We start from the raw sequence: 12,371 nt of genomic DNA on the forward strand, positions 1-12,371 counted from the left end.
TCAAAATCAGATCAAAGCAGTTCCCCCCTTATCCTTCTGCTCTAGCCCACTCACCCCAGCCTCCATCACCTTGGTTCCCTCCCCTCCTCGACCCACTTGTTCTGCCCGTCACTTACACACTGATTCCTCTCCTGTACAGTTCCCGCCTGCCCTTCCTACCTCCCTCACTCGATTCCATGCTCCACCTTCCCCTCCTACCAGACTCCATCATTTTCAGTCTTTTGTTCACACCACCTTTTGCCCCCCCCAACTTCTGTCACTACTTCGACTCTCCCCTCCACCCATCACCTCTCCTCTGCTCGACCCAAACTTGCTGGTTCTCGGTCCAGCCCACCCACACACTTTTTCATTCTGGCCGCGTCACCTCTGTCTCAGTCCAGTGAAAGGTTTCAACCCCGTCCATTTCCCTCCACAGATGCTGCCTGAACCTCAGGGTTCCTCCAGCAATTCATTTTAACTGCACTCAAATTAATTTATTTACTACGCATACATAGGGTGTTGGGGTGGAGGTACCACTCCGCCAGAGGTGTATGGTGCTCCTTCCCTCCACTAGCCTGCAGGGTGCCTGCAAGACGTAGCACTGAAACCATGGAGCAGGTGGTGGATGGTCGCATGAGCAACTCCTGCACATCACAAGTCCTGTGCGACCCCTAACACCAAGCATACAATCTCGGAAGGGGATTAGTAATGGCTGGTAAAGACACCACCCAGAAGGTGGTAATGGCAAACCACCTCAGTGGAAAAATTTGCCACGAACAACCATCGCCACGGATAGACCGCGGACGCCCACGTCATACGACACGGCAAATAATGATGATGATGACACTGAAACATACAGTGAAGAACGTCGCTTGTGTCAACAACCAACACAACCCAAGGATGTGCTGGGGACGGCCCGCACGTGTTGCCACGCATTCCAGCACAGCACGCTTTGTTTGATCTGAAATAGCAGTGACCTTGTGCTAAACTGTTCCTGGGAGGTTTACACAACTATCGTATGTTGCTATGAGTTTCCTTATCCTTTTTGTGAAGCTCAATAGTTACACACGGCTGATAGGAGGCACTGCAAGAGTAAATCCTACGTGTCAGGGATGAACACGGCTGCAAACAATGCCATCTGGTAGTGACTCCAAGTGGCATCATTAAGTAAAGAACGCCAGTAAAATTCTACGATGACAACTCAGCTCCTGAGCCCAACCTAACCTGAGACACATCATTCATCTGTGGTATTAGATAGTGTGAACACGAAAGACCAGCTGTCATCCTTCCAAGTAGGCTCAGTGGCCACTTTATTAGGTACACATGCACAGCTGCTCGTTCATGCAAGTAGCTATCGGACTGTCATGTGACAGCAACTCAATGCATAAAAGCATGCGGACGTAGTCGAGGAGTTCAGTCGTTGCTCAGACCAAACATCAGAATGGGGAAGCAATATCATCTAAGTGGGCTTTGACTGCAGGAACATCGTTGGTGCCAGACAGGGTGGTTAGAGCAACTCAGAAAGTGATCTCCCGAGATTTCCACACACAGCAGTTTACAGAGAAAGGTTAAAAAAAAACATCTAGTGAACAGCAGTTCTGTGGGTGAAAATGCCTTGTTAGTGAGAGAGGTCAGAGGAGAATGAGCTGACAGGAAGGAGAATATTACTCAGATAACTGTGTGGTATGCAGAAGAGCATCTCTGAATGCACAACACATTGAGCCTTGAAGTGGTGGCTATAGCAGCAGAAGACCATGAACATGCACTCAGTAGCCACCTTATTAAGTACGGGATTTAACTAATAACACACAGGTACTCGCATTCCTCAGGAATTTCTGGTCCATACTTCAGTTCTAAACAGAATGACGTGTCTGAGAAAACAATGAAGAATCAACATCAAGCCTTGAAGTGGATGAGCTATGAGAGCAGAGTGCCACACTGAGTTCCACTCCCGTCTCGAACAAAATGGTCACTGACTGGATAACGACCATTTCTTTCTTTGTGCTCTATGGTGTTGAATGCTTTTGTGTCCACATAAGGTTTTGTTAATTTTACATTCTATCTTGATCTGGCTCTTCAGTTTCCTCAGAAAACACAGAAATTGTGTTGTTAAGATTGTTAAGATAAACTCTTTTAAGATTGATTTTCCAGTTGTAGAAAATTCCCTGATATTGTGTCAAGGGGACAATGGGTCAGAATAAGCCAAACTGTCAAAGCATTTTAAAATGAAGCATCCTGAAGTAAGAGCAACTAAAGTTAAAGTAAGAGTTAACTGTCCAACCATAGGTTTCTCCAAGTTTAAAAATTACCTTTGGCTGAAACACATTTGTTGGTAGTCTGATTATTTGTTGCTACATTCTGAAACACTAAAGAGATTTCAGAGGCCACATGGTAATTCAGGAAGATCTATGTGTGTAATAAAGCTGGCCTGTTTCTGGAACTGGATACATGACTTGGATCAGGAGCACCCAGAGGCCAAGACTGATTCACCAGAATCAGGGCTTCCAGAGTTCAAAGTTCAAAGTAAATTTATTGATGTCACTATATAATACACTGATAATTATTTCCCGGCAGGCATTCACAGTAGAACAAAGAAATACAATAGAATCAATAAGCAACTACACACAAGGACCGACAAACAATGTGCACAAGAAGACAAACTGCAAATACAAAAATGAGACAAATAATTACGAAATAAACAAGCTAACAAATAAAAGCATGTCTCTGAGAACGTGAGTTGTCGAGTTTCTTGGCAATTCAGTTGGACATGACCTTTGCAGTTTTGTGAAGTAGCTACCGACTGATGACTGTAAAAGTGTTATGAGCAAAACCCGAAGTGATGGTGCTGGCAAATGAGACCGGCCTGCATGGACGCTGCGGATAGAATGACCTTATTCGGTGTGGTATGAATCTACAACTGAGCAATTTACTTAAGCGGTAGTTTGTTATTACTCAGATCCCTGCCCACAACTTTCATCCTCTCTGCAATATTTTTAACCAAACTTGTAGCATCTGCAGTTAATTTTGTAGTGATGGTTGCACTTCATCAGTGTTAGAAACAGAATAGAGAACGTCTCAGCACAGTACAGGCCTTTCAACTCATGATGTTGTGCTGACCTTGTAACCTACACCATGATAAATCTAACCTTTCCCTTCCACATAGCCCTCCATTTGTCTATCATCCAAGTATCTACCTAAGACCTCCTTAAATGCCCCTAAAGCATCAGCCTCTACTACCACCCCTGACAGGGTGTTCCATGTACTCAGCACTCTCTGTGTAAAAAACCTCCCTCTGATATCCCCCCTATACTTTCTTCCCCAACACCTTAAAATTATGCATCTTTGTATTAGCCATTTCCACCCTGGGAAGAAGTCTTGGGCTATCCAATCGAATCTATGCCTCTTATCATCCTGTACACCTCTCTGAAATGAACCCGATTATCTGCCTTATCCTTTAAATCTCCCCGTTCATGCATATGCAATGAGAAGTACTTTATCACTGACGAGAGAGAAAATATTTCAGGCTTTATTGCCTCTTACTTCCTCCCACCAGCCCACACCACTTCAGTTTCAATCAATTCTTCTTGACTGGAGTGCTGACAATTAAGAGCAGACTGCTTCAAATAAATCAACTGGGTAATTGTCTGTCTGTCTGGGGAACAATAACAAATGCAGCACAACCTCTGCTGTTTGTTCACCCCATCAGCCTCCAGTCCGTCACGGATCCAGAAACTCCATTCCGTCTTGGGAGTCCTATGCTGCCGAGAGGTGACTTGATTGAGGTGTACAAGATGAAAAGAGCCTTTGATCGAGTGGGTAGCCGGTGACTTTCCCAGCACAGAAAAGACTAACGCTTTATAGGTGACTGGAGGAAAATGTAGGGGAGATGTCAGAGGGAGGTTTTTTACACAGAGAGTGGTGGGTGCACAGGGTTGGTGATAGAGGCAGGTATATTAGGGGCATTTAAGAGAGGTTCAGGTAGACACATGGAACAAATTAAAGAATGCAAGGCTCTGGGGGAGGGAACCTCCAACAGGACCTTGACTTTGGGTGCTTGCATGCCCCAGTAACCCAGAGATCTATGTGGGCTGAGTTAGGGCCTTGCACTTTGACTCTTGGTTGGGTCACCCTGCCAAACAGCACAGAGGGCAGAGGCCAGACTGAGAGTGGCCGTCCCATCCCCCAGATTCAGCTCAGGGCTAACAAACCTGACTGGTCAAAAAGAAAACTCGTTATGGGAACAGCAATGAGCGCCCGTGGTGTAACAAGCACTTGCAACAGCAGGGGGAGGGAAGGGTTAGATTGAGCTGGGACTAGGTTAAAGACTGGCACAACACGATGGGCTAGGAGCCTGTACTGTGCTGTAATTTCTACCTTCTACTTTCCATGTAATTGTCTGTCTGGGAAACAATATCAAATGTACCACAAAAGTCTGCTTCAGGAACAGTTATTACCCCTTAAGCAGCAGGCTCTTCACTCAACTTCACTCACCCATCACTGAATTGTTCCTTCCGGCCCTCGGAGCCACACTGCCCCCTACAAAGCTGATTAACCCTAATCTAAAATACAGGACAATTTTACAATAACCAATTAAGCTACCAGTACATCTTTGGACTGTGGGAGAAAACTGGAGGACCTAGAGAAAACCCATGCATTCCACAGGGAGGAGGAACAGAGACTCCGTACAGATAGCGTAACTCCGAAATCTGGAACGCTACCGTGGTGACGCGGTATTATCAGCATCCATGTTAACCATGAACATTCTGGAATAAAGGCAGATAGCAGAGAAACCATGGAGCTGTGTCTGTCCACTCTTACTCACGGCACCAGGCCAGGGCCTCTGCAGCCATTGCAGCTCTCGGCCTACGTGTGATACATAAGCCTGAAGAAATCTGAATCTGAAACAATAACAGAACACAGAATGAAGTATGACAACTACACAAGCCTGATTTACTGCCAATGTGACAGGGTGACCTGATGATTGGATTGCTCCACTGTGGGAAGCTGCCCACGGCAAATGAAATCTTCTCCCTTATCACTTCCCTATAATTGGAACACTAAAAATAAATCGCGGCTCAAAACAAGCGTTTGTGGAGTGGGAATGCCCCGTGTGTTACTGTTTCTCCTTCAACAGGCCCCAGTCGGTGCTCAGAACAATTTTGAAGTGACCCTGCATCAAACAGCTGTTGAAGAAGCATTAATATTGCCAGGATTTTATCAAGTGCTCCTTACCTGTTTTTATAGGCGACTGTTGCACCAGCGAACGGCCCCGTTTCACAGCCCAGGAACAGCAGCATCACATACGTGGCAGTCGACAGCAAGTTGACAGTCATGGTCATTTTAATTGCCCCCAGTGGAGTAAGGCTCATCTTCTTCAGTACAAAGCCACCCAGAAAAATTCCAAGGCACACACAAGGAACCGCAGTGACACCTAATTAGGAAAAGGACAATGCAACATGTTTGTGTGGTATGAAACCCTGCAGGGGTCAGAGTTATGGAGTCAGAGAGCATGACAGCACCGAAACCGGCCCTTCAGCCCATCTAGTTGGTGCCAACTTGTTAGTCTGCCTAGTCCCATTGGACTTAGAACCCAATACCCTTCCCACCCGTGTGCCTATCTAAATTTCCCTTACAAACCCACATCCACCACTTGCACTGGCAGCTCGGTCACACTCTCACAACCCTCTGGATGAAGAAAATCCCCCTCAGGTTTCCCTTAAATATTTCACCTTTCACCCTTAACCTTTGATCTCTGGTTGTAGTCTTACCAAACCTCAGTGGGAAAAAGCCTGTTTGTATTGACCCCATCTATACCTTTCATATATTCTGTACAAATCTCCCCTCATTCTCCTGTGCTCCAGGGAATAAAGTCGGAACCTTTTCAACCTTTCCTTATACAAAAACAGAAAAACCTACAGCACAATACAGGCCCTTCAGCCCACAATGCTGTACTGAACATGTACTTACTTTAGAAATCACCTAGGGTCACCCATAGCCCTCTATTTTCTAAGCTCTACATATCTATCTAGAAGTGTCTTTAAACAGAATTAAAAGTCTCTTATAATTCAAGTCCTCCAGTACTGACAACATCATTGTAAATTTTCTCTGCACTCTTTCAATCTTCCATCTTTCCCATACATATGTGGCCCCAGAACTGCACACCATACTACAAAGTTGCCTTCTCCAAGATCTGATATAACTTCAACATAACATCCCTTTTGTACTCGATACTTTGATTTATGAAGGCCAATGTGCCATAAGTTCTCTTTCTCACCCCAACGCACCTGTGATGCTACTTTCAAGGAACTGTGAATCTGTATTCCCAGATCCCTTTGTTCTACTGCACACCCCCAGTGCCCTGCCATCCACTCTGTAATGAGAAACGAGGTTGTATCCATTTTAACTCCATGGAGGTTCTACCAGGCTAATGATCTGGATGGTTGCCCATGCCACGGGGTTCAGTGGCTGCCAATGTTCGCTGGCTGGGGGAGGCCACAATACTAGGAGCTGTCCACTGAAGGGGCCAAGCTGCCGGAACTGTACTTGAAACAAGGATTGTCACCACCATGTTCAGTTTACAAGGAGCCTGAATGAAATACTCTAATGACCTAAAAAATATTTCTTATATAATTAATTGTTAAAATATAGTTTCCTTGTTTCTCAGTGTTTACTGAAAATATATGGCTTCACAGCCCAAACTGTTTCCATAATCAAGGTAACACCATATCTTTATATAAGCTATACGTCTTGCTGTACTTTGCTATTCTTAGGAATTTAGGGACTTCAGTGATGTGAAATGCTGATCACTGTTTGAGTCCTTCAGTCATCATCTGAGCCCCAGAATAAGACCATAAGTCCTTCAGACATGGGATCAGAATTGGTCATTTGGCCCATCGAGACTGCTTAACCATCTGATCATGGCAGATCTATCTTCCTTCTCAATTTAATTCTCCTGCCTTGTCCCCATAGCCTTTGACGCCTTTCCTGATCAAGAACCTATCCATCTCTGCTTTAAGTATACTGATGACTGGGCCTCCACAACCGGCTGTGGCAATGAGCTCCATAGATTTGAGCTCCTCTGGTTAAAGAAATTCCTCCTCATCTATGTTCTAAAGGAACGTCTTGTGCTCTGAGGCTGTGCCTTCTGGTCCTAGACTAAGAGACATCCTCTCCTTGTCCAGCTCTTTCAAATGCCAAGTGCACACCTGCACCAGGAGTCACATCTGACACTGCTATTCATATTTTGCATGCACTGCACTCACCCGCTAACTATATAATGTGCCGAGTAGGCAGCATGGAAAGCTGATATGGTCACTCTTGCTAATGCCCTCCCTTAAGCACATGGCGGCTGAACGCAGGTTCGTCCATTGCAAAGTAACAGGGTTATTAACTGCCCACAGGTTAATTTCTGACTGTAATCTCCTCACCACTGCTGTAATTCTACACATAGTGTAGAATATTGTCAAGGGCTACAACAGGACATTGAAAGGATGCAGAGCTGGGCTTAGAAGTCGGTCGCACACAAATCGCTGGAGGAACTCATCTATGGAAAAAAGTACAGTCGATGTTTCGGGCCAAGACCCTTCGGCAGGAATGGAGAAAAAAAATGAAAAAAGGATGAGGAATCGATTCAAAAGGTGGGGGGGGGGGGGGATGGGAGAGAAAAAAAGGTGATAGATGAAACCGGGAGGGGGAGGGATGAACTAAAGAGCTGGGAAGTTGATTGGTGAAAGAGATACAGGGCTGGAGAAGGGGGGATCTGATAAGAGAGGACAGAAGGCCCTGGAAGGAAGAAAAGGGGGGGGGGGGAAGAGCACAAGAGGGAGGCAATGGGCGGGCAAGGAGACAAGGTGAGAGAGGGAAAAGGAGATGGGGAATGCTGAAGGGGGGGTGGGCATTACCAGAAGTTCAAGACATTAATGTTCATGCCATCAGGTTGGAGGCTTTCGACATTTATAAGTAGCTGATGGAGTTCAACCCGGACATGTGGAGTGATTCCGGACCGTGGACGACGGAAACTGCAGGCAGGATACAGGGTTAATGGCACGATTCTTAGCGATGTGGAGGAACAGAGGGGTCCTGGGATCCATGTCCATAGACCCCTCAAAGCTGCCACGTAAACTGATGGGGTTGTTAAGAAACACACACGAAATGCTGGTGGAACGCAGCAGGCCAGGCAGCATCTATAAGGAGAAGCACTGTCGACGTTTCGGGCCGAGACCCTTCGTCAGGACTAACTGAAAGGAAAGATAGCAAGAGAAAAAAATGCTTGAATTTCCAGCATCTGCAGATTTCTTCGAGGTTGTTAAGAAGGTGTGTTTACTTTCATTAGTATGAGGACTGAGCTTAAGAGGCATGAGGTAATTTAGCGGCTCTATACATTCCTGATTCGACCACACTTCAGTATTGATTCAATTCTGGTTGCCTCATTAAAGGAAAGAGAGTGCAGAGAAGATTTACCAGGATGCTGCCTGGATTTGAGAGTATGATTTATGAAGTTAGACTGAGTAAGCTAGGACTTTTCTCTTGGGAGCAAAGCAGGATGAGAGGTGTACACGATGATAAGAGGCAGAGATCAATTAGACAGCCAGAAACTTCTTTTTTCCCAGGGTAGGAATGACCAACACAAAGGGGCATAATTTGAAAGTGATTGAAGGCAAGTATTGGGGGGGGTGGGGGGTGGGATGTCAGAGAGAGTCTTTTACTCAGAGAGGATTGTGGGTGTGTGGAATGCCCTGCCAGGGGTGGTGCTAAAGGCAGATACATTAGGGACACTTAAGAAACTCTTAGATTGGCACATGGGTGATAGAAAAGTGGAGGTCTATGCTGGAGGGAAGGATTAGTTTGACGTTAGAGTAACATATATGTTTTTGGAATGTGGGATGGACCGGGTGTGCACCCCAAGGACTTTCGTCTGTTCTTTCTTTTCCCACCTCGAAGAAGCACAGCTGGAACTTCCTACATCAATGGGAGTACCGACATCGGTTCTAACTATTCATCACCCAATTTTCCTGCTCAATCGAATCTATCCAGTATCACCTATTTTAAACCCGCAGCAAAGTTAAAAGTTCTGCCAAATATCCCTCCGAGACCAATATTCCTCATAGTTTCTCCTGCCCCCCCCCCCCAATCCCTATTTACACTTCATGTTAGTCTGGAGGGGGAAAGAGGTGAAAAAGTGGCATGTTTCTGACCTTCGCTAATTTTAAGATAAATTTAGTTGTGTGGATGAAAAGAGGAAGTAAGCTGATCTCTGCCAAGCCAGTCAAAAGGGTGCTGTACCTTTTCAACGAGGAAGCAGAAAAAATCAGGTAAAAATTTCACCAGCTATTTAACCAGAAAACAAATGTAAGAAGTGACCAAATAAGAACTGAAGCAAAAAATTCTGCAGATGCTGGAAATCCAAAGTAATTTGCATGAAATGCTGGAGGAACTCAGCAGGTCGGGCAGCATGTATGGAGAGGAATAAAGGTGAAATTTCTCAGTCTGCAACATTGACTGTTTATTCCTCTCCACAGATGCTGCCTAGTCTGCTGAGTTCCTCCAGCATTTTGTGCATGTTACCAAAAAGGAATAACCTTTCAAACAAGAGAGATAAATAACTTGGTAAGTGCTGGCCCATACTTAAATGATTTTTTGTTTTATTAGGGCAAATGCCTCACATAACTACTATTAACCAACTTGCAGACAACACCATTTATTGTTCATGCTCCAAAGAGAACCACAGTTGTTGGTGACTTTAACGTTTTTCCAATCTGAAAATTACAATCAGCATAGACAATGCTTCTAAATAGGATATACAGCTTTTTGAAAATATCTTGCACACTTTGTCCTTTATGAAAATAAGATAGTCATTAAACAGCCTTCCTTGTATGGACTGACAATGGCTGTTAGAATGAGCAGGAAGGAACCCTCACATGAAAAGCTTTACTAGAAAATACGCAGTGTGACTGAGTGGAGAGCGGAAGGAGACCGTCTGGTCTGAATGTTATCAGCTGTTCTATTTTTGACTGAAGGGAAACATCAGGCTTAAATTATTTCATACGTGAAGGAAAGAATCCTTCACAAATTTACTTTGTAACACAGAATCACTTCATGATTAAAATACAAAACACAGATTTTCTAGCTGTTAATAAGCATTTTCAAATGATCATGGGAGACTGTTGGGAACTATTTTGATTCTAGAGACATAAAAATTGAATGCAGAATTAGGACAGTCAATAATTTGTTATAAATGGTGAATTAATTTTCACAATATGTGGGAGGCATTTATTTTATAATCTATTTTACATACATTGAAGATGTAATCCAGCATTATCTGACTTATCAGAACTTACACCAAACACCTCTAACCCTGGAGTAACGACTGCAGGAGAACCAGCCAGGAAACTAGAGGCCTTCTGCAGTTGCTTTTCAGTTCATTTACTTGAACGGATGAGACTAATGGAGAGCAGGCACACCCCTTTGTCTACTCTTTAAGTGTCACTGCTCAGTAATAGTATTGACCGCATATTAACCTCATTTATTTCATTTGCTCTTGGCTAATTCCTCTTCCAGCATTTATTAATTTACTAGTCGCCATGGATGCATTTATGCTTGATTTCCTAAATGCCAAATGTGGCCCATGGAAACAGTAAAGCAGTTTTGGCAACAGGAAGAAAACTGGGTCAAGGTTGGAGTTGTGGACGAATCGCAGGACTGGGAGAAGCTCAAGAGCATTTATAAACAATAGCTGAACCACACAGAGTCCTGGTGACAGATTCACCACCTCCCCCTGTAGCTTTGCAGCTTTAGAACATAAAAGGAATCGTAGAATCGTCCACCTGGTCCCTCAGACCTGCCCTGTTGCTCAATATAATGACATCTGAGCTGTCCCAGGCCTCATCTGCTTTTCTGTCACAGTTTTTCATAGCACTCAGTTTCCCAATCTTACAAAAACATACCCGCCTCCTCTTTAAACACTCTCAATGATCCAGTCTCTACAATACTCTGGGTTGGAGAATCCTAGAGATCCACTAGCCTCTGCAGAAAGACATTCCGATACACTTCAGTCTTAAAACAATTCTCCCTGGCCCCTTATAAGTCACAAAACTGTAGAAAAACCCTGCTCCTTTGGGATCTTTTACTAGCACTCACAGACCCCCAGTAAACAGTTAAACTGAGGTATTTGAGAAACTTATGAGTAAATCACAGGATTTTTATGAAACATACACCACAGGTCATGCTCATTTCGTTGCATGCCTTCAGTCTGTCCACCACACAAGGTGGGGTTCCCATTGGCCACCCATTTTAATTCTACTTCCCATTCCCATTCCGACATTCAATTCATGGCCTCCGCTATGGTCTCAGATTAGTGATGGTTTGAGTTTACAACCCTCTGCAGCTTTTTCCAGTTATCGCAGTGGTTCCTCCCTCCCAGCTGGTGATGCCACCAGTCAGAATGCTCTCCACGGTACACCTGTAGAAATCTGCTCCTCTTTCCACTAACTATCCTTTGTCCACACTCTCAATTCTAATCCAGGGTCTCAATCCAAAACATCAGCCATTCTTTTGCCTCCTCAAATGCTGCCTGAGAGAGTTCCTCCAGCAGTTTATGTTTTTTAAGTCTAGATTCCCTCACCTACAGTCTCTTTTTAGCTTGATACCTGGTTTGATGTCAAATATCTTTTTGTTTACACTCCTGTGATGTGTTTTTGAATGTTTTACTGAGTTAAAGGGGCTAATAAATACAAGTTGGTGTTATTATTAAAATAATATTTCAACTCTAGAGAAACACAATGGTGTCAATTTTCCACTTTACTCTTTGGACAGTGATTTATTACAATATGTTATATTCCTAATGTATATTCAAATGATACTGAAGTTAAATTTGAGTGGGTTCTGATAAATTGGGGCAATTTGCTTTGACAGAGTCACATGTTTATCCCAATGGCAAACCATTGCTCAGTACCAGCGTTGCTTTGCCTTCGTGGGAAATCAACAGGCAACAGCCCAGTCCCAGAAATGTCAAAGCTTGCATATCAAAATAAAATTAATAGCTGATGCAGCTATACTACAGCTCATTTTAAATCATGTAAAATTTGAAACAGAAAGTGATCGTTTGATAACGTATCTTGTCAAATTTGGATATTTAAGACTGAGCTTCAACAATAAGGATAACATTCTGATGGCATTGTTGCATTGAAGATCATATTCAGCGATACATTTTTAATTTAAATCATAAGACAGCAGAGGATTATGCTGCAAATGATTTTCACTTAAGTTATTACCATGGCAACATGACTATACTATAGCAGTAATATGAGAAAACACTATAACCACCGTTCTGGAAATTCTTCATCTTAGATGTGATCACTTTTTTCTTTTGAGAATTGTTTTAATTTACAGGCCTA

General features: G+C 43.8%; 1 protein-coding gene across 1 annotated transcript in view; it reads right to left on the minus strand.

The window, feature by feature from the left end:
- Positions 1-12,371, minus strand: part of LOC132393961 (solute carrier organic anion transporter family member 3A1-like) — a 293,808-nt gene that overhangs the window by 33,481 nt on the left and 247,956 nt on the right. The window contains exon 6 of the mRNA XM_059969457.1: positions 5,212-5,410. Coding sequence (XP_059825440.1) covers positions 5,212-5,410 — 199 coding nt within the window. The remainder of the gene's footprint in view (positions 1-5,211; positions 5,411-12,371) is intronic.

Source organism: Hypanus sabinus, chromosome 5, assembly GCF_030144855.1.
Source record: "Hypanus sabinus isolate sHypSab1 chromosome 5, sHypSab1.hap1, whole genome shotgun sequence".
In the NCBI taxonomy this organism is placed as follows: domain Eukaryota; kingdom Metazoa; phylum Chordata; class Chondrichthyes; order Myliobatiformes; family Dasyatidae; genus Hypanus; species Hypanus sabinus.